At 41.9% G+C, this 27,015-nt stretch overlaps 1 protein-coding gene across 4 annotated transcripts; it reads right to left on the reverse strand.

Annotated features, from left to right (window-relative positions):
- Positions 1–552: 552 nt before the first annotated feature.
- On the reverse strand, positions 553–26,906 carry LOC119737169 (X-ray repair cross-complementing protein 5-like). 4 transcript variants are annotated; one of them, XM_038211445.1, is made up of 15 exons: positions 26,819–26,906; positions 23,243–23,450; positions 20,327–20,449; positions 19,427–19,481; positions 18,581–18,671; positions 17,231–17,417; positions 14,885–15,048; positions 14,575–14,671; positions 13,155–13,269; positions 11,539–11,756; positions 10,211–10,322; positions 7,901–8,062; positions 7,275–7,378; positions 2,975–3,046; positions 553–1,075 (listed from the first exon to the last, which is right to left on the reverse strand). In XM_038211445.1, the coding sequence occupies exons 2-15, from the start codon at positions 23,435–23,437 to the stop codon at positions 962–964; spliced, it is 1,809 nt and encodes a 602-aa protein (XP_038067373.1). In that variant the 5' UTR covers positions 23,438–23,450; positions 26,819–26,906; the 3' UTR covers positions 553–961. The 4 variants fall into 4 exon arrangements, with proteins under 4 accessions (XP_038067373.1, XP_038067547.1, XP_038067298.1 ...); XM_038211619.1 differs by having other exon boundaries at positions 26,736–26,862; XM_038211370.1 differs by having other exon boundaries at positions 26,732–26,862.
- Positions 26,907–27,015: the final 109 nt, after the last annotated feature.

Here is a 27,015-nt window from a genome sequence, read left to right on the forward strand (position 1 = left end):
CTTCCAATTCTGAGCATTTTGGATGCTATTGGGCTTGAAAGTGGCGCTATTTTGCCATGTTGTGGAGGGATCGTTTTTCAAGATGGCTACTTTTCCGCTTTGGAGAAAATAGAAGTCGTCTTCTTTGCGTGAAAATATCTCGAAAAGTCAATGGTCAACCCACCAAAAATTGAACAGAAAATGCAAGATGACACATTGATCATCATTTTTCTGTGCAGCTTGAATACCTGTGAGAGTTTTGAGTATTTTTAAAAGAATTTTGAAGTATGGGCATTTAGCACTAGTGTCTATGGGAATTTATTTGCAGGTATGTATCCCTAGTGGCTGTAACGGGCAACAGCGCCACCAACCGACTGGTGGTGCTTCGTTCTGAGGATGACTAGTGAAACTAGTTGCAATGTAAACGAAACTACGTTAGTAATTGCCTGTGTTTATAGAAAATTCATTTAAGTTGAAATTTCACCAGCCCGATGAACTTCGTTCATGATATTCATCAATACTGATGTTTGGCCAGACAACTTGATGGTATCTAAAAAGGTAAATTCACACAACTTTAGGGTATAATGGTAGCCATTTTTTTATCTTTATTAATTATTATGTCCTCGTAATCGTCTAGTCTCTGTTATGCTTTTATGAAATATTATTTAAGTAAGGATATGTAAGTGGAATTCCCAGAATATACTTTTCAAAAAATTATAAAATAAAAACGTACCCAATATGGGAATCAAATATATTACACGGCAGGTATTAACGATTTATGCAAATTAGGCACCCTTCCCCAATTTGTTTTAGATGTCACCCCTTCGAAATATCTTCTTTAGGGCTACAAGAATCCATCTGCCATGTTTGGTGATTTGGACCAGTCGGTCACAATTCCGACCATATGCCACCAGACTATAAAGAAAACAGAGATGAACAGTAGTTGGAAGTGTTAAGGCCTGGCGAGGTCATAGGTCGGGATTCAAACACCAAAGTGACCTGAGACGGTCTTGATGAGATCGTTTTTCTTGCCCGCAGTGGAGAGACCGTTCTTGGAGCAGAATTCCTTCAGGACAGCAACGGTCAACTTACCCAGCTGAGAAAAAAAAAATTCAGGGAACCGTAATTACTATTTCACCTGCTTAAGACAGACACTGGCCAATAAGCCAGATTGGTATCTCATGAAGTAGCCATGTCAAAGGTCATGCGGAATTAAATCGCTGACATGATGATATGTGATGCTACACATACGCCTATTCCGCTTGTAATTGACCTATCGCGGTAGAATCGTGTTAAAATTGCGTCAACGTAGATTGTGAAATATTGTCCAATTACATGATATACAAATGGACGCGGAACGCACAAAATCTGAGACAAACAAAACTAAGTGTACAAAAACTCCATAGGGTTGTCTAAGGGGCGTGGCTAACTCGCAAACGGTGATAAGCAAATTAACATGCGAGCGTCGTGCACCCGGGTACGTGCGCGTACTTGAGCCTTCGATTATCCCCAATGACCCGTGACCCGTATCATTGTGCACATGCGTAGTTTCCGTACCGAACTTACTTACTGTGAACAGTTGTTAGTTGCATTCATGAGGTTACCTGTCCTCATGTCAATCTAACCGTTGCAGCCACGTGTCTAAATTGCCAACCTGTGTGTTGCATCCATCTGTTCATTAACACGTCTTCTGAATGTGTCAACCTGTCCATTCAGGCCATCTGTCCATTGTGACTTCATGTTCATTGTGGCCACCTGTCCATTGTGCACACCTGTCCATTCAGGCCATCTGTCCATTGTGACTTCATGTTCATTGTGGCCACCTGTCCATTGTGCACACCAGTCCATTGTGACCATCTGCTCTTTGTGACCACCTGTTCATTGTTGACATGTGTCCATTGTGACCACCTGTCCATTGTAACCGCCTGTCATTGTGGCCACCTGTCCAGTGCAGACATCTGTCCATTGTGACCAACTGTTCATTGTGACCACCTGTCCATTGGGGACACCTAGCAATTGTGACCACCAGTTCATTGTGACCATCTGTCCATTGTGACCATCTGTCCATTGCAGACACCTGTCTATTACAAACACATGTCCCTGTGGACATCTGTCCACTGTGGACACCAGTTCATTGAAGCCACCTGTCCATTGTGACCACCAGTTCATTGTGACCATCTGTCCATTGCGGACACCTGTCCATTATGACCACCTGTCCATTATGACCACCTGTCCATTATGACCACCTGTCCATTATGACCACCTGTCCATTATGACCACCTGTCCATTATGACCACCTGTCCATTATGACCACCTGTCCATTATGACCACCTGTCCATTATGACCACCTGTCCATTATGACCACCTGTCCATTATGACCACCTGTCCATTATGACCACCTGTCCATTATGACCACCTGTCCATTATGACCACCTGTCCATTATGACCACCTGTCCATTATGACCACCTGTCCATTATGACCACCTGTCCATTATGACCACCTGTCCATTATGACCACCTGTCCATTATGACCACCTGTCCATTATGACCACCTGTCCATTATGACCACCTGTCCATTATGACCACCTGTCCATTATGACCACCTGTCCATTATGACCACCTGTCCATTATGACCACCTGTCCATTATGACCACCTGTCCATTATGACCACCTGTCCATTATGACCACCTGTCCATTATGACCACCTGTCCATTATGACCACCTGTCCATTATGACCACCTGTCCATTATGACCACCTGTCCATTATGACCACCTGTCCATTATGACCACCTGTCCATTATGACCATCTGTCCATTATGACCACCTGTCCATTATGACCACCTGTCCATTATGACCACCTGTCCATTATGACCACCTGTCCATTTTGAACACCTGTTCATTGTGACCACCTGTGCATGTTTCCATCTGTCTGTTGTAGTCACCTGTCTAACTGCGCCCTACACCAGTTCCTAAATCTCTGATAAATTCACATTACCTTTCCCTGTTGGGCATACTGGTTCATATCCACATCGACTGTTGGCTTTGCTCTGCTGGAATCACCCCCAACCTTATGTAACAAGATCAACCAATTATATGGTTAAAACTTGTGCTAACTGGTCCAAGCTTCCTTTAAAGAGGTTGTGGAATGCTCGAAGACATTTCCGTCATTTTTCGGGTATACATGTATGTAGCCTAAGGTGTGATGAAATAAAAACGACTATTGTTTCTGTCATAAAATGAGTATAAAAGGTACTTTTGAGAGCTGTTTTCAAGTCCTGTCATGCCTGTTTCGACCCGAAGATGCAATTTGTGTAAAAGTCGTCGTTGCGGGCAGCAAACAAAACATAGTAAATCGTGACGTAATAAACAGGGCTCCCGATGCAGATTAGCATAAACGAGTCCTGTTAATTACGTCACGATTTAGTGTGTTTTGTTTGCTGCCCGCAACGACGACCTTTACACAAATTGCACGTTCGGGACGAAACAGGACCTGAAAAATAGGTCTCAAAAGTTATCTTTGTACTCATTTCATGACAGAAACAATAGTCGTTTTTATTTCATCACACCTTAGGTTACATATACCCAAAAAATGACGGTAATGTCTTCGATCATATCCACAACCTCTTTAAATGTACATACAGGGTGAGCAAAAAAAAAAGAAACCCAAATGTTGGGACCATTGTTTCAGTGAAGATCTGCATGTACCGGTAGCACTTTCAAAATCTAGGATATGAAAGCCCCATTCCTACACTTTCGTTTAGTACAAGAATCATTCAACTCACTCAGATACTTTTCAAGTTACGGAATTTTAAACACAACCACTGTTTTAAGGTTCTGTCCACGGATAACAAAAAAGTTCAGTGTTCTTTCAGCAAAACGAAAACAAATCACATAGGGATGTGTGTGAATTGTTTTCGTTTTGCTGAAAGAACGTACACCTTATTTGTGATCCCTGGACAGAACTTTAAAATGGTGGTTGTGTTTAAAGTTCCGTAACTTGAAAAGTGCATGAGGGATTTAAATGAAAGCTTATGAATTGGGCTTTCATATCCTAGATTTTGAAAGTGCTACATGCAGAACTTCAATAAAACAATAGTCCTGACATTTGGGTTTCGTTTTTTTGACTTACCCTGTTTAGGATCATTTGCCTGTTATTGAGCTGTTCTTTTCTTTTCAAATTTTTTGTCAAAGAAGCAACAACCTTATGCAGGGTGCACAACAGCTCAGACGACACAGAGAAAACGTAAGAACAATTGTGACCTGTTCTGTCAAAATCAGACTTTTCTGGGCATAAGGCCAAAAATGATATTTTTACATATTGTTAACATATGTCTTTTTCCTTTTAATAGGTGGTTTAATTTTTGAAACCGGTCATTCCTGGGCAGAGTTATGCTATTTTGAAGTTCATTGTGTCGAAAAGTAGAAAACGGAGAAAATGGCCACGAACGTCACAATACAGTTATTTCTTAAACTGATATAACTTATCAAAATCATCAAAAATAGTAGGCCTTTAGTTCAAATTAGGGTTTCAAACTTTTATAGTATATTTTAGACATGTTCAGGATTACAAATATGCAAACATTTGAAAATCGACAAAAATTACCCCCACAGCATTTTTTTTTGGCCCTATCTCAATTTCAACCTCTGCCCAGAAGCGTCTGCTTTTGACAGAACAGGTCACAATTTGTTGGTCTCGTAACTGGATTCCTTTGCTAAGGCATGTACAAAATGTGCCCGTGTACACCCGATTTTGAAACCGCCTTCAAGGCAGAATAATTTCACAGGGTGTTTGATACCAGCCTATCTTCAGCTTGAGCATAGTTTCTGACAATAAATCGATAGATACTTTTTCGGGTAACTGCAAAGCATCCAACGTGGCATCAACTCAGCACGATTCAAAATGTTCTGGAGCAGATATTGGCTTTCTTTTCAGAGAGAACTAAAGTACAGGGCGAGTCAAAAAAGCGGAACCCGAACCCCAAAAAATATATTTCATATTTAAGAAAATATGTAGCAGCAAAAATAATGACCGGAAAGCCAATTTCATAAGCTACTTTCAGATGAAAAAAATTACTGAAATTGCTAAAATCTGTTCAACGGATATCACCATTTAAACGCAATGACCCTAAAACCTGTTTCATCAAAAAAAGTAGTTTATTGTGTATTCTAATTGTTTGGAACAACAAAGAAAAGGACGCAGAATACTTGTTTTCAACAACTGTCAACAACGGTAGTGCACAATATCTATATTAACAACCATGGTTAGGCAAACAATATGATTTATAAAATCCTATTTTTTTTAAAAGACGGGCCTTCAAAAGGACTTTGTTGAATAGGTTTTTATTGCTGGGGATGTTTGAAGAAAATTGTGACAACGATTCTCGAAACCGCATTTTTGGAAGAAAGAGGTTTTAGGGTAATTGCGTTTAAACGGTGATATTCTTTGAACGGATTGAGCAATTTCAGTAATTGCTTTCATCTGAAAGTAGCTTATGAAATTGGCTTACCAGTCATTATCATGTTTGGTGCTAAATATTTTTTTAAATATGAAATATAATTTTTGGGGTTTGTGTTTTTTTACTCGCCCTTTAGTTACATTTTGTAATAATAATAGAATGTGGACCTGTGGCTTAAAGACTACCAAACTGCTGCACTCTACCAACTGAGTTATATAGCCCTTTGTTGGCAGTCTTTGTTAAAGGGACACTAGGTCCTGGAACAGCCCAATTGGGCTACAAAACGCGCTTTGAACGAGATGATGATAATCGGAAATAACTTTTAAAAGTCGGATATAAACATCCACACAACTATCCTTTCTAAACTGGGCGTTTTTGTGTTATTCCTGTATTATGCGTGCAAGAACGAATTTAGGGGTCCATTTTTGCGACCCCATAAATTCGAGCTGTTTGGATGCTAGTTGTGATTTCATTCGTACGCGTAAAGTGTTCGCCTTTTGCGGACATTGAAGAAAACCACCATTTTTTGCATTGGTGATTGGTCACCGCGCGCTGTTCCCGAGACACACAACGTGTATAGTGTACATGAGAGCGACATGAAAAACGTATTCGTACTGTCATGTCCGATGTAAACAAGCGGGGTTTTTTCGTCTTTTCTCGGGAACAGTAAGACATTAGGTTGGTTTCCTTTCAACCAGATGTTTGAAATAGGCTAAGTAAACAATCCAAATCATAACATTTTCAGGGATTTTAGGACCTAGTGCCCCTTTAAGGCTCTGAATATCACAACGGATATTGCACACCTTGATAGGCAAAAAAATGGGTAAAAAGGTCAAATTCGGATTTGTGGGTCATCGATAGAGCATGGAAATAGCTTTCATTTGATATACATTTTGTCTGAAGGGGTTACGTCATTCTGACGTAATAAACAGTATGAAAAAGACAGAAGGAGGTTTTTCATTATTTGTCCACGGCAAAAGGACATTAGCGTGTAATACTATAATGTAATACTTTAACTCTCCTGTGGTTTGACCATTCAAAACCCCTCAAAATCTGGATTCTGGCAAATTGGAGGACAAAAAATGCAGGACCTTTTAAAATCCTCCAGAATTTATTGTTACTGCACTACCACACCTTTCAATTCCTTTCGAAAGGTATTGAAAGGCAACTTACTGAATTTGCCCACAGAGTTGCTTCACCTTCCGAAACCTTTCGAAAAGTTTCAAAGTTCCAGCACTATTTCACCTTTCAAAACCCTTTTAGTCAGGCAAATTCAAAATGTTTTGAAAGGTCTGATAATTCTCTGCCAACTGCACTGGGCATAGCAGGGATAATGTAACAAAATATGTTCCAAGTACGTTAACACGGTCCAATTGAAGTGGGTAGGTAATGCCAAGTTTATTCCTGGCAAAAGAAGGTCATGATGTGTCATGTCGCTTAAGCGCGCGTTTAACGTAGGGGGAGTTCCCGGTAAAAGGTCCTTAGCATAAAAATCGAAATCAATTCAAAATTAAGTAATGCGTTGAAAGAAAAAGGCACAATATTATATCAAATATTAACAAATTCCACAAGTCAAATTTCAGCTGAATGGAAATTTTAATTTAGAAATGGGAGCAAAGAACTTTTAACCTAGAATACCTGCAAAGGTTTTTTTTTTTTTTTTTTCATTCTTGGGCTGCTAACGTCCTTTTCCTTGGCACACGACAATATTTGGATAAATCCAAATGAGGGCAGAGCTCTACATGTATGTTATTAATAAAAAAAAAATCAAAACAATACATCACAACACCATCAAAGCAATAGTCTAGCATCTAGAAGAAGAACAATGGCTGGGCATACCTTACGTTGCTTGGCACCAGGCACATACCCATCGGGGAAAACCAAGTCCTTGAATTCTTCGATCTTGTCCCCAGCCCGCTTGGTAATCATGGCAAAGTCAGGGGCTAAGGAGGAGACAAGACGTTCAGTCAAAATCAATCAAGCTAACTAACCAACCAGTGATGACCTCTGAACCCACATTCATACTCTGAGTAACAAACTGACAAATAAAACACTGATGACCCCTGACCCCTTCATTCATATTCTGAGTAACAAATGAACCACTGATGACCCCTGACCCCTTCATCCTCAATCTGAGCAACGAAATGACAAACAAATGAACCACTGATGACCCCTGACCTCTTCATCCTCAGTCTGACTAACAAACTCCCACTGATGACCCCTGACCCCTTGATTCATATTCTGAGTAACAAACTGACAAACAAAACACTGGTGACTGATGACCCCTGACCCCTTCATTCATATTCCGAGTAACTGACGAACAAACAAAACACTGATGACCCTTGACCCCTTCATTCATATTCTGACTAACAAACTGACAAACAAAACACTGATGACCCCTGACCCCTTCTTTCATATTCTGAGTAACAAACTGACAAACAAATCAACCACTGTTGACCCCTGACCTGTATGATCTACGATGTCTTCTGGTTTGTCCCGATCGAGGGCTAGAGCTTCCAGGTTGCGGTAGTGTGTCTGCAGGACTGGGTTCTCAAAATTCTCGCTCTTAAATTTGAACTGCAGCTTCTTGATGACCTCTTTGGCTTTGTCGATCTGATCAACATTCGCTGCCAACAAAAAAAACCCAAAACACTTAACATACATTTGCACAATTTCTTAACCAAGTCTCGGTCCGAGACTGGATTTTGACTTTTATTGGTTTGGTTCTTGGTTGGTTCTTCCAAGTATCCAAGCATCCTGTTTCAGGGCAGGGGTACAAGCGAAGTTTGATGAGTCTATTGCTTGGTTCTACAATCACGACGCCTGGATGATTTCAGTTTCTGCACATGCCCTTAGGGACCGTGACCATTCAGCCCTGGTATGAAAAGGGCCCCCCGGTACCTCGTCCGGTCCAAAGCCAGTCCGGTCTTCAGCCCAGTCTCGTCCGGTATATGGTCCTGTCTGACCAGAAGTTTTGAAATCAGTCAGGCGCATCAATTTATTGCTCTTCAGAGAATGTCCAGAGCAGAACAATAGCAGATTTACCGGATTAAAGATACAATCCTTCCAAACGCCTTTTTAATTCACGGTCCCATTGTACGCGAAACCACAAGGCAAGGGTTTTGATCTGTGCCGACGAAAGTGTTCTATTGTTTCGCGCTGAGAGATGAAAACCACAAGCGGGTTTCTTCTGGGATATATTACTTGTGTCAATACTTGCAAACAATAGACCCCAGGATAGAGGAGTTCCTGATTAGCAACCGGACCAGCTCCTGGGCCGGTAGCTGGGACGGTACGAAAGGACTTCTTGTGAGGGGACGAGCTTACCAGAGGGCCCTTTTCATACCAGGGCTGAATGGTCACGGGCCATTAGCTTGCTCAATGAATCTACTATGGGTCAATTCAGTTTGGTATGAAAGGTGCTAACTACCTCTGGGTTGAATCTACCATGGGCCAATTCAGTTTGGTATGAAAGGTGCTAACTACCTCTGGGTTGAATCTACCATGGGTCAATTCAATTTGGTATGAAAGGTGCTAACTACCTCTGGGTTGAATCTACCATGGGTCAATTCAGTTTGGTATGAAAGGTGCTAACTACCTCTGGGTTGAATCTACCATGGGTCAATTCAGTTTGGTATGAAAGGTGCTAACTACCTCTGGGTTGAATCTACCATGGGTCAATACAGTTTGGTATGAAAGGTGCTAACTACCTCTGGGTTGAATCTACCATGGGTCAATTCAGTTTGGTATGAAAGGTGCTAACTACCTCTGGGTTGAATCTACCATGGGTCAATTCAGTTTGGTATGAAAGGTGCTAACTACCTCTGGGTTGAATCTACCATGGGTCAATTCAGTTTGGTATGAAAGGTGCTAACTACCTCTGGGTTGAATCTACCATGGGTCAATTCAGTTTGGTATGAAAGGTGCTAACTACCTCTGGGTTGAATCTACCATGGGTCAATACAGTTTGGTATGAAAGGTGCTAACTACCTCTGGGTTAAATCTACCATGGGTCAATTCAGTTTGGTATGAAAGGTGCTAACTACCTCTGGGTTGAATCTACCATGGGTCAATTCAGTTTGGTATGAAAGGTGCTAACTACCTCTGGGTTGAATCTAACATGGGTCAATTCAGTTTGGTATGAAAGGTGCTAACTACCTCTGGGTTGAATCTACCATGGGTCAATTCAGTTTGGTATGAAAGGTGCTAACTACCTCTGGGTTGAATCTACCATGGGTCAATACAGTTTGGTATGAAAGGTGCTAACTACCTCTGGGTTGAATCTACCATGGGTCAATTCAGTTTGGTATGAAAGGCGCTAACTACCGCTGGGTTGAATCTACCATGGGTCAATACAGTTTGGTATGAAAGGTGCTAACTACCTCTGGGTTGAATCTACCATGGGTCAATTCAGTTTGGTATGAAAGGTGCTAACTACCTCTGGGTTGAATCTACCATGGGTCAATTCAGTTTGGTATGAAAGGTGCTAACTACCTCTGGGTTGAATCTACCATGGGTCAATACAGTTTGGTATGAAAGGTGCTAACTACCTCTGGGTTGAATCTACCATGGGTCAATTCAGTTTGGTATGAAAGGCGCTAACTACCGCTGGGTTGAATCTACCATGGGTCAATACAGTTTGGTATGAAAGGTGCTAACTACCTCTGGGTTGAATCTACCATGGGTCAATTCAGTTTGGTATGAAAGGTGCTAACTACCTCTGGGTTGAATCTACCATGGTCAATTCAGTTTGGTATGAAAGGTGCTATAACTACCTCTGGGTTGTTCAGGGAGGGTCAGTTTCCTGATGTCCTCGGAGTTGGGTAAGTAGATGAGATGGAATCCGGGAGGCGTGACCTGAACATTGTGCTCATCCAACTCCTCCTCCTAAAAAAAGGAAATTCAAATTTCGATAATGAAATACAACAACAACATGTAATATCAGAGATAAGGGATGAATTAGAAATGATATTGAATATCGCAAGTCTGACTTTGGAATGAACTGCCTTAGCTGACATTTAAACCATGTGCCGTTACAGGTAGAGTAGATCAGTTGCAGCTATCCAAAAAGGAACTGATGAAATTATTGTTCAACAGCTTAATTAAAAGAGAGTAATGGCTCCAAACTCAAAAAGGAAGACAGATCATGCCATAGAGCTATATTAAATTACTAGAGCGCTAACTCGTCATTCTGCGCACGGAGATGCTTTGAAGCCGTCCTGGGCGCAGACATTTTGAATTCATGTGCGTGTTTGTAGAACACAATGAAATTAGATGGATTGAATTTTGAAAGTGTATTCTACATGCAACGCGCAAGTAGAACATACGCAAACAACTTAAGTGGGTCATTGACGGTTCAAACAACGTGATGACAAAAAGCATTTGCAGCGAATACGCGCACGCATTGCGCTGTTTGCGTAGAGTAAAATGACACGCTCATTTGCTGATCGTGCGTTTCGGTTTTGGGCGTATTGGCTTCGATAACGCACCGGTATGGAATACAAACGCAGATATCCAAATAGCCGTACAAAAGCCGTACAAAATTTCTAGGTCTCCATAGGCTTGTGCACAAACATGGATGCGCCCAGCAGGCATTACTTTGTACACAAAGTTAGCGCTCTAGTAATTTAATATAGCTCTATGGATCATGCACACTTTTTTCTAATGTGGGAATGGCTCATCATGTTCATGATATGATGATCTTGTTGACTTCTACTTGGTGTGTTTCCTATTCTTTATTATTGCACATAGACTACTTCTTAAAATGATTGATTTCACAATACTGTCCTTCGTATCAAGTTCAAGTTCAAGTTTACGTGCAAGTATGTACCTATTCAGAAAGCGGTCTGAAAGTGTGACTCGATTTTGCATCTGATGTGCCGCATCATCGATTTTTCTTGAAATTGGTTGAGTTTGTTTTCGACATGTCTTTATTAATAACACGAATGATTTTAAATCTCTTATTAAATATCAAACCAATACTTGCCGGGGATAAAGTTCAGATTCCAAGTTTTGAAATTGTTTAAAAATAACGGCGGTACGCGTTTCCGCACCGATGCTAGAACTAAAACAGTATGGGTATTTGGGACGGGCTGTATATTACCTGGGCACAGAGTGCGACAAAGAATGGCGTGGAGTTCTTGCGCGGGATGAAACGACAGATTGCAACCACGTCCCTCGCCAGGCAACGCTGGAGCAAGGCGGAAAACAGGGAGGTGCTTCCCTTGACCACACTTTCGTCGGGGAAGAGAAACTGGGAGGGGCGGATGTGGAAATATCGCTTGAGGGAAGAGCGAGGCTTAAAACCCATCAGAACTAAACCTGCCACAAACAACAATAAGCAAACAATTGGTCAAACTATCTTTAAGTTTGCACAAAACAGCACAATAATCAAACGCATGCATTCCCAATGACTGCAAAACCCCATTTATGCTTAAGAATAGGGCATGAAAGTTGACCTAAAAATCCTGGGAGATTCTACGAGACTACTACAGCACCATGTGTCCTTCTACAATGTGTGTACGACCCGATCACTCTTTTAAAATGGTTCGATTATTTCTTTCTTCATTTGTCTTTTTTCTTTTTTTCTAACCATGCGTATGCCTTACTTTTCTTCTAAATGGTACATGGTATGACCCTCAAGCTAAAACCATAGGTGACCTTATTTCATAAGCTGTGAAATGATGGGGACATTATTTACTCATGAAGAATTCACGTTGATAAACAGCCAATTCAGCAAGTTTCATCGCATGAAAGAAGATATCAGGTCAAACGCTAGGGACGTAGAAAATAATCAAAATGTAAATGAAGACGTAACACACGAGATCGAAAAACAGTGGCTCAAAGATTGTCTCAAGAAAAAAGCTCTTATCAAAAAAACTTACGGCATCAACATCTCTGTAACAAAACAACAACCGAGCGAAATGAGGAGAGTTACATCTAAGGGGGGAGAGAATATTAGGAAAAGGATGCAGAAGACGGGAAAATTGTGTCTTTACCGAACCCTCTGCTCTTGAACCCCCACATCCCCCCTACTCTAGAGCTTCTTTAACCTAACCTCACCTTAAGCTATAAAATACTACTACTTGTAAACGGTAGTATGAAATATAAGTCTGCACAACACTCTTCGTATTCTGAAGTACTCAGTTCTTTATCCCAAAGTATTGACTGGGACATCTCTATAGGCCGATATCCCATTAAGCCCGGTTCATACTCGGCGCGAAAGCGAAAGCAAACGCGAATTTGTGATGTGATGGCAAGTATTTGCGCTGCGAATTCGTAAAAGTTGAACATATTTCAACTCGGGTGAATTTCGCAGCGAAAGTTTCAAGACGTCAAATTCACTTCACATTCGCATTCGCGCGAAGTATGAACCGGGCTTTAGTCTTACATGTACGTCCCATTGGTCCAACGTCCATTTGGTCTACACGTCCTGTTGGTCTATACGTCCCGATACGATGGGACGTCGAACCAATGGGACTTCGGACTAAATAGATGTATATGTACAGGCATGCAACTTGGAAGAAACTAAAAACGAGGAAACTCCAATCTTTACAAGACTTTGTACAGTGTTTTTCAGTTTTGAATGGCACAAGTGTGAAGTGAAGAACGAGGAAATCAGCTGATCCGAGGAAAAGTTGCATGCCTGTACGTAACCAGTAATGGCTAGGATGTTAGGGTGAAAAAAAAAACACTCATACAAGTACATCCATTACAAACCTGATTCGCCAAAGTTCTTCATTTCAGTAATTTCTTCTTTTTCAAAGACGATGTTCCTTCCTCCGTACATCTGATATTTCTTAATGTCTGTCGGCATGAGTAGTTCTCCGGTATCCTGATGCATGAGAGCAACATGCTGAGCTTAAATTGCAGAGGTGAAACGCTCATACTCATACTCTGGCTTGTTTTGCATAACTAATCGTGGGCACGTGTGGCCTTGCGGCAGAGCACAGGATTCACGATCGTGAGGTTGTGGGTTCGAGCCCCGCCATGGCCATGCGTGTTGTGCCCTTGAGTAAGGCGCTTCACCTCAATTACTCCTCTCAACCCAGGTGTTAAATGGGTACTGGCATTATTCAATGCTGGGAAGGTAACAGACTCGCTGTGGAGGAGGTGTGGCGATCCCCCCACAGCAGCATATGAGTCTGGCCCAATCGCTAATGAAAGAGAGATGGGCACTCCGTTCCTGTGAACACAGGTTCGTCCCCCCCCCCCCCATACTCTAGCCATGACCAAGGCTCTTTACTCAATCAGCACAGCCAACAAGGGTCTATGACTTGCAAGTAGATTCGGCGATTAGTTATGCAAAACAAGACTGCAACGTGACATCCAGATCCTGACCATTCAGCAGGTGCCTTCTGCAGGTGGTCCAAAAAAAAAAAGTTGTACACTTTTTCAGATGCAGATTTCTCAAAATTGGGGAGACAAGTTGAAACTGTTTTCAGATATATGTAAAGTACAAGGTCTCGGTGTGACATGTACATATGGTGAAAACGGCGTTGAGAACAAGGCCTTAATTAAGAAATGGCAGCCATTCACAGAATTGTCAAAAACCAGTTTGTGCACACGCAAGTCTACGAGGCATGGTCAAAACAATAGCACAAAGGAACTGCAATTACAATAGCCATCTCATCCACGCGTGTGGACAAACTGATTTGTGACTTTTTTCTGTAAATGACCTCCATTTCTCTATTACAGATTTATTTTCAGCACTGTTTTCTCCATGTACCCCCAAGATCTTGTACATGCAGTCAAAGAATATCTTGAAACAATTTCAACATGTCTCCCCAGTTTTGTGAAATCTGTGTCTGAAAAAGTGTAAACTTTTTTTAGACTGACTTGTACAAACGTTTATCCGGTCTTCACGGTAACCCGTTGTTGTATTACAAAAACATGGTGGCCCTAAGAAAATATAACCAATTGTAAATTTTGTCACGGCCAGTCAAGAAGTTTTTTCCCGAAGTCTCATAGTTTTTCACTACTGGTCATTGCCAATGATCAAGCTGGGAAGTTGTTTTGTTGGCAGTGAATATTATAAGTGAACATGCATCTGAATAAAAGCCAGATTAAAATTCCACAGTAATTACTTCTCTTCTTTAATTGAGTATTTCCTAGCAGCACAAAACACATCTTGACCTACCTCACAGAACATGCGTGACTTGCTTTTGAGTTGTTCGTTGGTTTTCTTGTACAGCTTGACTGGGTATGGTTTGGTCTGTTGTCGTACAAGATTATAACTGTATTGGACAAGATACATGTAGAAGAAACAATAATTAATAAGATAACCTTACCGCATTAACTTAAACCTTTTCAAGTACATGTATGAGTCGGCTGGGCAATTTTCAGCAACACATGACTGGATGAGACACATCAAATTATGGAAACAAGGAATGAGTGAGGGGAGAAACGCTCAAGATCAGACAAACAGATAGATAGTAAGACCAACTCACACTCCTACTCCGAGATCCAACCCTTGGCCAAGGTTAAAATTCAGTCTTCCCAGCGAGCGTTTCTTGTGGTCCTTGGCCCGGACTCGATTGAGCAACTCCTCAAACTTCTCGGCTGGGTCTGGCAGGACGCCAAGATCTTCGTCGTCTGGTGAAAACACAATGTCCTGAAAAAAGAAACATGTATGTGTTTTGGTTTTGCTGATAAAGTGTTTACCACAGGAATCTTAAAAGGAAATGCCCCAACTTTTCCATGACTTTCCCAGAATAAAATAAGGGTTGTTCCGTGTCTTGCATTGTTTACTTATCCTATTTCAAATATCTGGTTGAAAGGAAACCAACCTACCGGGTAATGTCTTAACGTTCCCGGAAAAAAAAGACAAAAAACCCCGGTTGTTTACATCGGACATGACGGAGCACGAATACGTTTTTCCTGTCGTTCAGTCAATGTACGATGTACACGTTGTGTGTCTTTTTAATATAACGTACGTATACAGCACCATATACGTACAGCGAACAGCGGTGACCAATCATCAATACACAAAATGTGGTTTCTTTGACGTCCGCAAAAGGCGAACACTTTACGGATGAAATCGCAACTAGCATCCAAACAGCTTGACTTTTTGGGGTCGCAAAAGTGGACCCGAAAAATGTTGTTCTCGCACGCATAATACAGGAATGACACAAAAACCCCAATTTTTAAAGGATAGTTGTGTGGATGTCTATATCCCACTTTTAAATGTTCTTTCCGATAAACATACGCAGTGTCCCTTTAAGGTTTATAATAGGCATCTTAGGAGCCTAATGCTCCTGGTGCAAGAGACACCACTCCCTTTCAGCCTTCCAGTTTGACACAAGACAACTGAGCACCACAAAAAGCATCAGAGTGGTGCACTGAACGAGCAACAAGTATACAGCAGACATGCATAAAGAGAAGTACAGTAAACTCCGGCTAAGTCGATATCGTACAAGTCGTCATATTGCTCAAGTCGGCCGTCTGACTAAAGTCCTGATTGTCCGTAAATTTCCATTGATTTTTCTCATTTCCAAGTCGGCTTTTGTAAGTCGCCATTTCGCTCAGGTCGTCGTGTTACTTTCGGTCCCCTTTCCATAAAAAGCATTATAAAATCCTTTGTGTAAGCCGGCATTTAAAAAATCACGCATTGGCATCGACTTCCCGTACTGCGGTTGGCAAGAAGTGTCACGGCCCGTGATCGCTGCATGCATTGGTGTTGCAAAAGGGTTTCCTACTGCATACATGGCATATGCATCGTGAGCATATCAATACCAGTACCCCCTCTAGGCTGTACACATGCACTCTGTCCAGTTTGGGGTCGTCTTATTGAATGACTAGTGCTGCAGTCAATGTGTGCGTGGTATACCGGACCACGCAAGCATTTAATACTTTGTTACTGTGCACGTACATATGTATTACTATTTTGCACACGTGGTCTCCACAATACCCCAAACGTGATGATACAATTCGAGGATTAATTTGCTGGATTCAACTCAAGCATTAAGGAGATAAACCAGGGTAAATCGAAGCCAAGTAGTGCAATGAGTCATGTGTGCAAAAAAGGCCATTCATGTAAGTCGGCAAAATGACGATTTACAGCAGATGTCGGCATTCGGGTAAGTCGTCACAAATTCTCGGGTCCCGAGAGTGCCGACTTAGCCGGGGTTTACTGTATAGTACATCATCACTTGGTACACGGCAACAGAACTAAAAGTTCCATGACGCCGCCATGACAGTGTTATTGAATCAAAATGTATTTCAAATGGAATCTGTGCCCAAGTATTTCCACAACAGTTACAAAGTGAAAGTTGGGGGAGACCACTGGGAGTGAGAATCTCAGTGCACTGCCGACAATGCCCGACATTCACGTGAAGACGCTACACTGGTTTCTGGCACACACGCGTTAACCGGATCTGATACACCGTGCCCTCTGGAGACATGCACACAATAGGGAACAAAAGATTGTATACGTCTCCACAGGGCAATTTCTATAGATGAATACATCTCCATAAGGTTTTTACGAAATAGATATATGGATTTTACTCAAAAACTAGGAATTTCCAAGGTGGGTTGATTTGTCGCAAATGGAAGAGTTTTAGAAAAGGGATATTAAGTCCGATTTTCAGCCAAGGAAATTAATTCTGGTTATAAAAAGTAAAAGCATTTTAAAACTACTCTTTCAAACTCGAAAACTTTACTACAAGAGAACAAAGAAAGTCTCCACAAGGATACAAATTTCAGTATGCGTGTACCCCCAAGAAGTCTGTCCTGCCTGTTTCGGTTTTTGGTAGTGGTCACAACGCGCAATCTAGCATTCGTGCAGGAGTCCATACCTGATAAAACTTGGAATGGTCGAAGTCTTTGCCTGGTTGAGCCAGATGCATGAGTTCAATGTCGATGCCAATCTCATGCAGATCTTTAGCCTTGGTCTTGGCTTGCCGTTGGGCCGCGAGGTCGTTAGCGTGGGGGTCGTCATTGTTGGTGAACAGTAGAACTCTCTTGTGACCAATTTTCTGGGTGCTTGACCAAAAGAAAAAAAAAGAAAAACTAGCTATGTAAGGCCAAAAAAAAAAAGTCGGTCTCTGGTCAGCGCGCGCGTCGATTTTAATCATGCACGTCGATCTTTTTTTGTTCCAAAATGTTCCGCGGTAGCTCCAACAGCGCCCTCTATTTCCGCACCTCCTCAATTTTTTTTTACCAAAGAGCACCAAGGAATGGGAAATTGCACCAAGGCAAATGATCGAAAGCACCAAGGCAAATTATGGAGGACACCAATGTACATGAGGACACCAAGAAAGCAAAATAGTACCCCACCTTGTCTGTACAATCCAAGCTTGAAGAAAAAAAAAAAAAAAAAAAAAAAAAGCCACGTGGCCGCGTCAATTCCGGAACTTTGGTCTGACCAGAGACCGAATATTTTTTTTTTTGGCCTAAACATGACATATCAGGACCGTTAGAAATGGTGCAGGTACGGGATATGTATGCTGCTCAGTAAACTACCTGGTTATATCACCATTTTGTACAGTTATTGTAACAAGGGCCAAGTTTGCGCAAGGACTATAGTTGACCAATGGTTAACCATAGTTCGACTAAAGCTTGCCCGAACTCTGTCTAGTCGACGGTGGTTGACTACGCTAGTCGACTATTTGGAACCAACCTAATGGGGCTGGTCGCATCGCTGGTAACCAATAGCCGCGCACATTCATAACGCTAGCAGAGAGCTAGGATCTACAAGTTTTGCGATGACATTTTTGACCAGCGTTTGACTAGAGACGTTCGCATGTTGCTATCAGTGCGCAGGCGTAAGGTACCTCACAAATCAACCACTAGTCGACTAATGGTCCTTGCCCAAACTTGGCCAATAGTTAATGGTCAGATGGTACAGCGCCCTCAGTATGTGACCTCAAGTTTGCACACACACACTGGAGTAAAGGTTTTTGTATTTAAAGGCGTTTTTTAAACCCCCAACTATTCCTGTTTAGTTGTGTTAAAGAAAAATGTGTTAATAAAATAAAACAACAAACGTGAACATGTCCAAAATCTGATGTCAAGATTTTAATGAACATTTAAGTGTTACCCTGGCAAAAGTTCCCTTCTATAAGAAAAAAAATATGCTCTTGGAATTCAAATACTGATCTTTTTTATTATAGAAATTCACAGATATTAGTTTAGACATATTTTACCTCTGTGAAAACATATTGGAGCATGTCCAAAGTGCATCGCTGAGTGAGAAGCCGGCATTATGGCCAAAATTGGCCTTGAAGTCATAATCATCTTGAAAAGGAAATAAAATAAACCAAATTATAAACTTAATTCTACAGTAAAAAGAAAACATCTGGCACCACATTCAATTTGTGTAATTACCACATTAGGCAAAAAACAACATTTAAGGCCAAAAAAAAAAGTCTCCGGTTTCTGGTATGGAGCTTGCCCAAAAAGTGGTGCAGCGACGCGGCTTTTTTTTTTTTTTTTTACCTGATTTTTTTGCTTCAAATGTCGGCTGATGACTGCAAATGGTGCCCGACTAAACTTAGTGCAAATATATGGGAGTCCAGAGAGGTCACATAAACCTTATTCTCGACCATAACCCAATCTAAAAACACGTTAAAATTGTGCAGCAGCAGGATTCCAGTCAAACCAGTGAGTTTGGCGGTTTTGAGACATCATCTTTCATTGAAAAAAAAAACGTTTTCATTTTGCCGATGCGCATGGCTACGACGACGCGCGCGCATACCAGAAACCGGAGAATTTTTTTTTTGGCCTAAATAAAGTATATGAGAAAAAGTTTTTTATGTGTGTTATTGGTTAAATATAGGGCTGTCTGAATATACCGCATATTAGAATATTATATATCCCTGCCAGAGCTTAAAAGTGCGACGCCGAAAAATGCGACGCGGATGGCACATATGGAACACCATACTTTTTGTCAATTTTCGGGAATTAACGGACAGACAGAAAGACCAACAAGTGACATGTACATGTAGAAACTCCGGCCAGAGCTTAAAAACATTGGAAAACATGTTACATACCCTCTAACAAGCTTTCAAGTTCCAGAATTCGTGCAGCGCTGGGATTGTCAAGATCCTGTGAAGTGAAATTGAAACCCCGGAATAAGGTGACAGAAAATTCAAAGACAAGACTAGTAAAGTTGGATCTTGAGTGCACACAATTCTAATAAAATGATTCAAAATCATGAAAATGGCTCAAGTATTTACTAAAATTCTTCTCATGTACCAGGTCAAAGTTTCACAGCGGCTTAACAGTTAACAGAAAGGTTGTGCTTAGCATAGCAGAAAAATGCGCTAACCTTAAGCACTATTTCACTGCGCAGATGTGTTAAAGGTCGCGCCCACATGGAGATTTCTGTTGTTACGTCACTGATTTAAGCAATTATTTCCTCTGACGTAAGCGTGCCTTTGCTGTGCTTACTGCTTATGGACTCAATGAAATAGAAGGAGGCACCGTTAGCAGAAAATCGTGTGCTTAGCAGCGCCACAAAATTGGGCCCTGGTCTACACAATGGGGAGGATCTGGCCAATTCATTAGTAAATATTACACGGTAATCTTGGGATGAGATGGTCAATTTACAAACAAGTCTGAAAATGGATGAAATGTTTAAAAGATCCATATCTTTCAAAGATAATAATGTCTTTCTCTCAGATTCAAAAAGTCTGATTTCAGACAAAAGTCTCGAAAACTCATGTTTGGTAATCCTATATGATAGCACTGCCCGGCTCTCTTCACAAATGACGGTGGTCAGTCAGTCAGTTAGTCAGTCAGTCAGTCAAACAGTCATGCAGGTAGGTACAAAGAGATCAACTAGGCTGACCCTCCAGTACAAGCAAGCACAAAGACACCAAACTACATAAAGGGTCTTCAACAATAAATGAATGTTGGTTTATAAATGCAGAGAAAATTCAAAAATTCACCTGAAGTACGTAGACGTGTTCAAAGTTCCCGCTGTTTTTGTTCTTCTCCGTTCCAAAGAGGACAACTCCCAACATATCCTTGTCACTGCTGATGATCTTATTGGTCAACACACTGCGGGCACACTGCCAAAAAATAACGAGTAGAAAAATCAGGTGCCAGTACGCTGAAGTCATGACATCACTCAGGGGTCAACTCAGTGCAATCATAGTTACCGTTTCGAGTAGCCCACGTAAACATAGTGTTTCGTTATGGCGGATGTTAGCCCAAGTGTTATAATTGGCTGTGATCTGTAGTTATTAAGCAAAATTCATAAATACCTAAGACAGTTTACGCATTCCTATTGGTCGAGAGCCCGTCAGGTGGCCGGTCTTAAACGGATGATAAAGACATGGCTAGCTGGTCTTAAACACTTTTCCAGTGTCACAATAAAATGTGGACTCCTAAAAATCCAGTGCCTCTAATCGTTTCATTGGTTGAACGTTCACAATCCTCACGTGGGCATGCGCAACACTACCAGGGAGTCAGAATTGTACAGTTCTAAATTCAAAACGCAACGCACGTTCTGCGCGACATCGCGCAGAACATGATACGCGCGCGTCAATCTCCATAAAAGGGTTGTTTACATCTTACTCGCCAGCTGAACACTCCATTATTTTGCAAGAGGGATGTTTCAAAAAGCATACAGTGAATTTGTTGAACAAAATCGGGATGTTTTGAACGAATTATATGATTTTTTTTTTTTTTACCGAAATGGTATTTATGAATGGGAATAAACATGTGCTCGGTCGGTATTTATCACTCTGTTTAAGACCACTTAGAGTCTGGGTGCTGATAATTACCCTCGCCTCCGGCTCGGGTAATTATCAGCACCCAGACTCTATGTGGTCTTAAACAGAGTGATAAAAACCTCCGGAGCACACATTTATTCCCTTATTAATCTAATGCCTTACCGTTCACAAGAAAAGACACAAAAAAAACCTCGTTCTTGCATTGGATGTGGCAGACTTTTTGTGGCATACACATACGTATTTCTAGCTGTGTCCATTCAATGTACAGTACATGTTGCGCGTGTGTCACATAATAGACACACAGCACCAATACACATTTGTTATTTCTCACACATGCGCAGAATGCGATGCACTGTTGCTGGTGACTGGACATGTGATGGACTGGTGTTGGATTTGACTACATTACAACGTCGGGTTTGTACCCAATCACACTTCAGGAAAAACCTTGATCGCATTCAAATTAATAATAATAATAATGTGACACTTATACAGCGCTTTATACCAAAGGTCTCAAAGCACTTCACAATTCGTCGGTCGCACCACGAACCGGCGTATCTCGATTTTTTGCCAAATTGAGTTTTTGTCATTAACGTTATTATTTCATCAAAGTGCTCATTCTCAGAAAGTTTTATTCCGATCGGACTTCTAATTAACTAAGAACGCTAATTAGATTGTGCGGCGTATCTCTAGAAAATGAAGAATGCTGCACCACAAAGTGGCGTATACCGATACGCCGCTTTACACGCTAATTCCCATAGTGCTATGACGTCACAAAGCAGCGTCGACATGAAAATTGGAATTAAGCGTTTCACGAACCGACGTATCTCTGTATCTGGCACACGGCCACTATTACGCGCGTTGTATGACATACGATAAACATGACAAAAATCTGTTTCACGAAGTGACAAATAACTTTGGAGCAGAATTTCTCAAAAACTTAGCAACTCAGATGCACACGGATTGCATACAATAAAGTTCAATCTATAATTTACTAGCAAAAACGAAACAGCTTGAATTCTTACACAGAGACTATATGGAATGAACCTACAACATAATGACCAACTTTAAATCGGTTTTTCTTGAAACACAAAAAAAATGCGATACGTCGGTTCGTGGTGCAACCAACGAATTATTACCCTAGTTGATCAGGCCATGAGACCAGTTTTGTTCTGAAAAGCTGCAATTAATCTACCTTCACATATGTACCCCATAATACTACATGTTTATACTCCTGGGTGGAGAGAGGCAATTGTAGTAAAGTGTCTTGCCCAAGAACACAAGTACCATCAGACAGGGTTCTGGAGTGCTCTGAAACATGCAAAACTAAATCAGGCCCACTTTACTCACAGTTTAGCCAGCACATTTCTCAAAAAATTCCACTGGGGCAAAGAAAATGTCCTCAGTATTTCACCAACCAAGTTTGCAGACTCAATTCAATTTTTAAAGGAGACTTTTCTTCAATATTTTGCACATGAGAGGGCAGTCAAGTGATTTCAAAATGGGGCTAAACACTAGACTGGTACATGTCCAACCATGGTCCAACTATTTGAAAAGACTGACTTCTTTTCGGTGTCAATAGTCTGGTGGCTTGACTATGGAGAAATGTGTAGTAAATTGAGACTAGTTCCCGCTTCATGCCACATGTTTCTTAAATTCTTTTGGCATGGTTGATTGATGCAGTACTGAAGCTCTGTTGACTGGTTGTTTTAGGGGTGACTGCTCTATGTTCCGACACCCCTATGTTCCGACAACCTAGATTGTGTTACTCCCGGTTAGGGTTAGGGTTAGGGTTAGGGTTAGGAATAGCAATATGTGCAGTCGGAACATAGGGGTGTCGGAACATAGAGGTGTAACCGTTTTAGGTGCCAGTCTATTTTCTTGTTTTGCATGTTTTCAATACCTTAAGTTTTGGGACTCTCATACAGAGTATTGAGAGTCCAAAATTTTCGGACTAAAGCACCATGTGCTGCATCAGGGTTCGAACCCATGTACCACGGCACGAGTTGAACACTGTGACCATTGGACCAGTGTGCTCCGCAGCTTCATCTGTCCATATGGGAAGTCGATTCAGCCTCTTTCCATAGGCACGTGTGTAAAATGCTAGCCTTAGCCTGACAAAATACAAACTTTGACGCAAAGCTGGAAATGGCTGTCCTCGTCAGGCTCCGCCTTCTGAAACATAGACTCGCCGCAGTCCACCAGGAAGATGAGACCGTCCTTAGTGCTAAAGGCGGTCTGGTACCCCGCATCCCCATCCTCGTCCTCATCACCACTGCCGTCTGCATAGCCGAAGGATGTCCCCCAATTACCCCAGTTGCTCATGCTGCCTAGAGGTCTGGAACACAGCAATATTTAATCATAACATGATAAATACTTTGCTTCTTGCTTTCATGAAAATTATGAACCATCAGTTTGTTGGTCCCGTAAGCGTGGCATTGTATACAACACCACTCGCTTCCCTCGCATAAATACAAGCGAAATCATTATATCTTTTGATGAATGTCGGACACTGCGCCCCATTTCCACGTCGCCCCATGTCACTTCGCCCCTAACCACTTCGCCCCATCCCCACTTCGCCCCATCCCCACTTCGCCCCATCCCCACTTCGCCCCATCCCCACTTCGCCCCATTCCCACTTCGCCCCATCCCCACTTCGCCCCATCCCCACTTCGCCCCATCCCCACTTCGCCCCATTCCCACTTCGCCCCATTCCCACTTCGCCCCATTCCCACTTCGCCCCATTCCCACTTCGCCCCATTCCCACTTCGCCCCATCCCCACTTCGCCCCATCCCCACTTCGCCCCAGCTGTTACATGTAAAAAAAAAATCCTCATCTATTTTATTGGCTTAAAAACAATTCCAACAGATTCACTAATTGCTAACCAACGGAAAGAATTAGCCCACCAACATTGACCAAATAAACAATTCATAACCAACCTCTCAAGCTATCACTCTCCCCTACCGAGAAAAAAAGCTTGAAGTAAAAGATCCAACTTTGTTCCTAACCCGGCTATACCAACCCGTCTCCCACTTATCTGAGAACGACAATACCTTTGACATCCTAATTTCACTCTTGGAGGAACCAATCTACATGGGGCGAAGTGGGGATGGGGCGAAGTGCGGATGGGGCGAAGTGGGGATGGGGCGAAGTGGTTAGGGGCGAAGTGACATGGGGCGACGTGGAAATGGGGCGAAGCGTCCGACACCCCTTTTGATCCGCTACATATAACCACGCACAATTTTGCCAATAGATAAATCACTTACTTGTTAGGCTTCCTGGGTCATTCTATAAATTTGGGGTCCACTTTTTTTCCCGTCCCTGTTACATCTGACATCTATGATTGTATAATTTTGATGCACTCCTTAATGCAGTCATCCTCCAAGAGTGATTATGAATAGCAAACTACCTACCCAACAAATAAACAATCATTTGAAGTCACTTTTAATGATGCTTGAATGGCAAATTACAAAGTACCAAGGTAACAGGGACGGGTAAATGTCACACTTTGGACCCCAAATTTATAGAATGACCCTCCTGTGAATTTACACGAGTGTTGGATCTGTCATTGTCAAGAAATTCGAAGTAAAATACGGCACAACTTTGTCACAACGAGTGTTTTCAAAATGATCAGAAAATCAAAGACAGGCATGACACTCTGGTACCGGTACCTCGAGTTCCGCAAGCGCAAAACGGTAGGAGTATCACAAGTGGGTACCCGACTAACCATCTTACATGGCAGGATGACCGTAATACCAAGTAAAATTCTGCTACTTAGTGCTAGTGTGTAAAATCCACTTCAAAAGTCTGCCAATCACCCAGTATATGTTGCTGTTCCATTGTGTAAGGGTTTGTTTCAGGGTTTTCAAAACAAATGTGCCCATATTTCTCCACTCTTTTTCATTGTCCTTTATCTACATAATTCTGCCGAAAAAAATATTCTGCTGGATTTTCTGTACAACTGATTTTTGTATGCAAATATTCTGTCAAATGTAGCCGAAATTCGGCTAGAACAGTCACTCGATCACAATAGAGTGTTTTTATTATAGATTGAAGCATGGCTATGTATATAGCCACGTTCACGGGTTTAGTTGGTACCCCGCTATGAATGATGTTTCTCGTGTATGGCAAACTGTTTATCCACAAAAGTAAAGCGTTGAATCTTGAGAGCGCATGCGCAGTATGCAGTAATTCCTTTCTTAAATAAAGTGGCTTATGTACACAAGCATGAGTAGACAGATGCGAGCACTATACGACCTGACGGCCATGTCATACGGCTTAAGAATGCACCTGACTTAGTCCGAGTAACTTGGACCCAACTTATCGCCTTTTTAAAAATTTGGACATGGTCTGGCGATAGTAGGGTCCAAGCCCATTCCTCGACCTAGACAACACAGTCACTGACAGTCCCAAAAACCAACATTTTCCAACAAAAAACATCAGATTTCACCTTCAAAACGGCCTCCAAATTACTAGATATGTCACCTGAGGTACAAGTAGACATAGATGATTAAGATGGTTGTACTTAAGTTTACTTACGATCCGGAAAAAAAGTGAAATTTTCCGTTCAATTCTGGAGACCCCCTCTGCCTAGGTTGTCGTTGTTGTGCTCACGTTCAAAACTGCATGATAATGGCGTCTGACCTCGACCTCATGCAAATGTGGTGCGGCGCGCTTGCGCATAATGCACATAATGCAGCATACACGGCAGATTCCCCTGCGCCGCGCCGACGACTGTTTCCTGATGTAGAGCGCTGTGTAAGTTCGCGGTACGCCTGGCTAGCCAGCGCGACTCCCAAGCGTACCGCGAACTTACACAGCGCTCTACATCAGGAAACAGTCGTCGGCACGGCGCAGGGGAATCTGCCGTGTATGATGCAGTGCATTATGCGCAAGCGCACCGCACCACATTTGCATGAGGTCGAGGTCAGACGCCATTATCATGCAGTTTTGAACGTGAGCACAACAACGACAACCTAGGCAGAGGGGGTCTCCAGAATTGAACGGAAAATTTCACTTTTTTTCCGGATCGTAAGTAAACTTAAGTACAACCATCTTAATCATCTATGTCTACTTGTACCTCAGGTGACATATCTAGTAATTTGGAGGCCGTTTTGAAGGTGAAATCTGATGTTTTTTGTTGGAAAATGTTGGTTTTTGGGACTGTCAGTGACTGTGTTGTCTAGGTCGAGGAATGGGCTTGGACCCTACTATCGCCAGACCATGTCCAAATTTTTAAAAAGGCGATAAGTTGGGTCCAAGTTACTCGGACTACACCTGACTGAGAAAAAAATGCGAGACGGGCCCATTTACCCCCCCCCCCCCCCCCCTGGCCCCAAGGGGAAAAAAAAACGAAAAATCCCCGCCCATCACAATAATACGGAAACGAGTGTACATAAATGACACTCTCAAAATTTATTTCAATTTTTATCCGTAAACACACGATACGCCATAGTTTCAAGCGTTAATAAACTTTTTTCACGAAATACATGCTGTGTATTTCCTGGAACTGGCAAGAACAACATCGACCTGTCGACGCAAATATTGTTCTGTCTTTACAGCAATTCACAAAAGATAAGTTCCTATCTGAACAGATATCCAAACCCTACATACTTCACCTACTACTTCAACCAATCAGTCAAATCTTGGAGAGTATAGACTAGAAAATAGACAATTTCGTGTTCATAAAAAATGCAACTTCTCACATGTTCGGGCTTGTTGTTGGTATTCGGGTTGACCTTTGACCGAACTGGAGCACTCGGCGCGCGCGCGCGCGGCAAATGAAGGTCAACAAATGGGCCAGTCACGAAGCCGTGTGTAAAAAAGAGAAGTGAATATTCATAGTAAACTTTTTGATGAATATTCATGTGTGCCTGCCTCAAAAAATTTCAGCTGGAAATGT

This window comes from Patiria miniata, unplaced genomic scaffold (genome assembly GCF_015706575.1).
Source record: "Patiria miniata isolate m_02_andy unplaced genomic scaffold, ASM1570657v1 HiC_scaffold_1, whole genome shotgun sequence".
Taxonomy (NCBI): domain Eukaryota; kingdom Metazoa; phylum Echinodermata; class Asteroidea; order Valvatida; family Asterinidae; genus Patiria; species Patiria miniata.

Excerpts from the sequence above, each read along its gene's own strand:
- LOC119737169 (XM_038211445.1), bottom strand. The coding sequence starts at position 23,437 with ATGAGCAACTGGGGTAATTGGGGGACATCCTTCGGCTATGCAGACGGC. Across the intron at positions 15,049-17,230 it reads ACCATTCCAAGTTTTATCAG|GACATTGTGTTTTCACCAGA; the intron begins GTATGGACTCCT and ends TTCTTTTTTCAG. Across the intron at positions 7,379-7,900 it reads AGACATCGTAGATCATACAG|CCCCTGACTTTGCCATGATT; the intron begins GTCAGGGGTCAA and ends TCTCCTCCTTAG.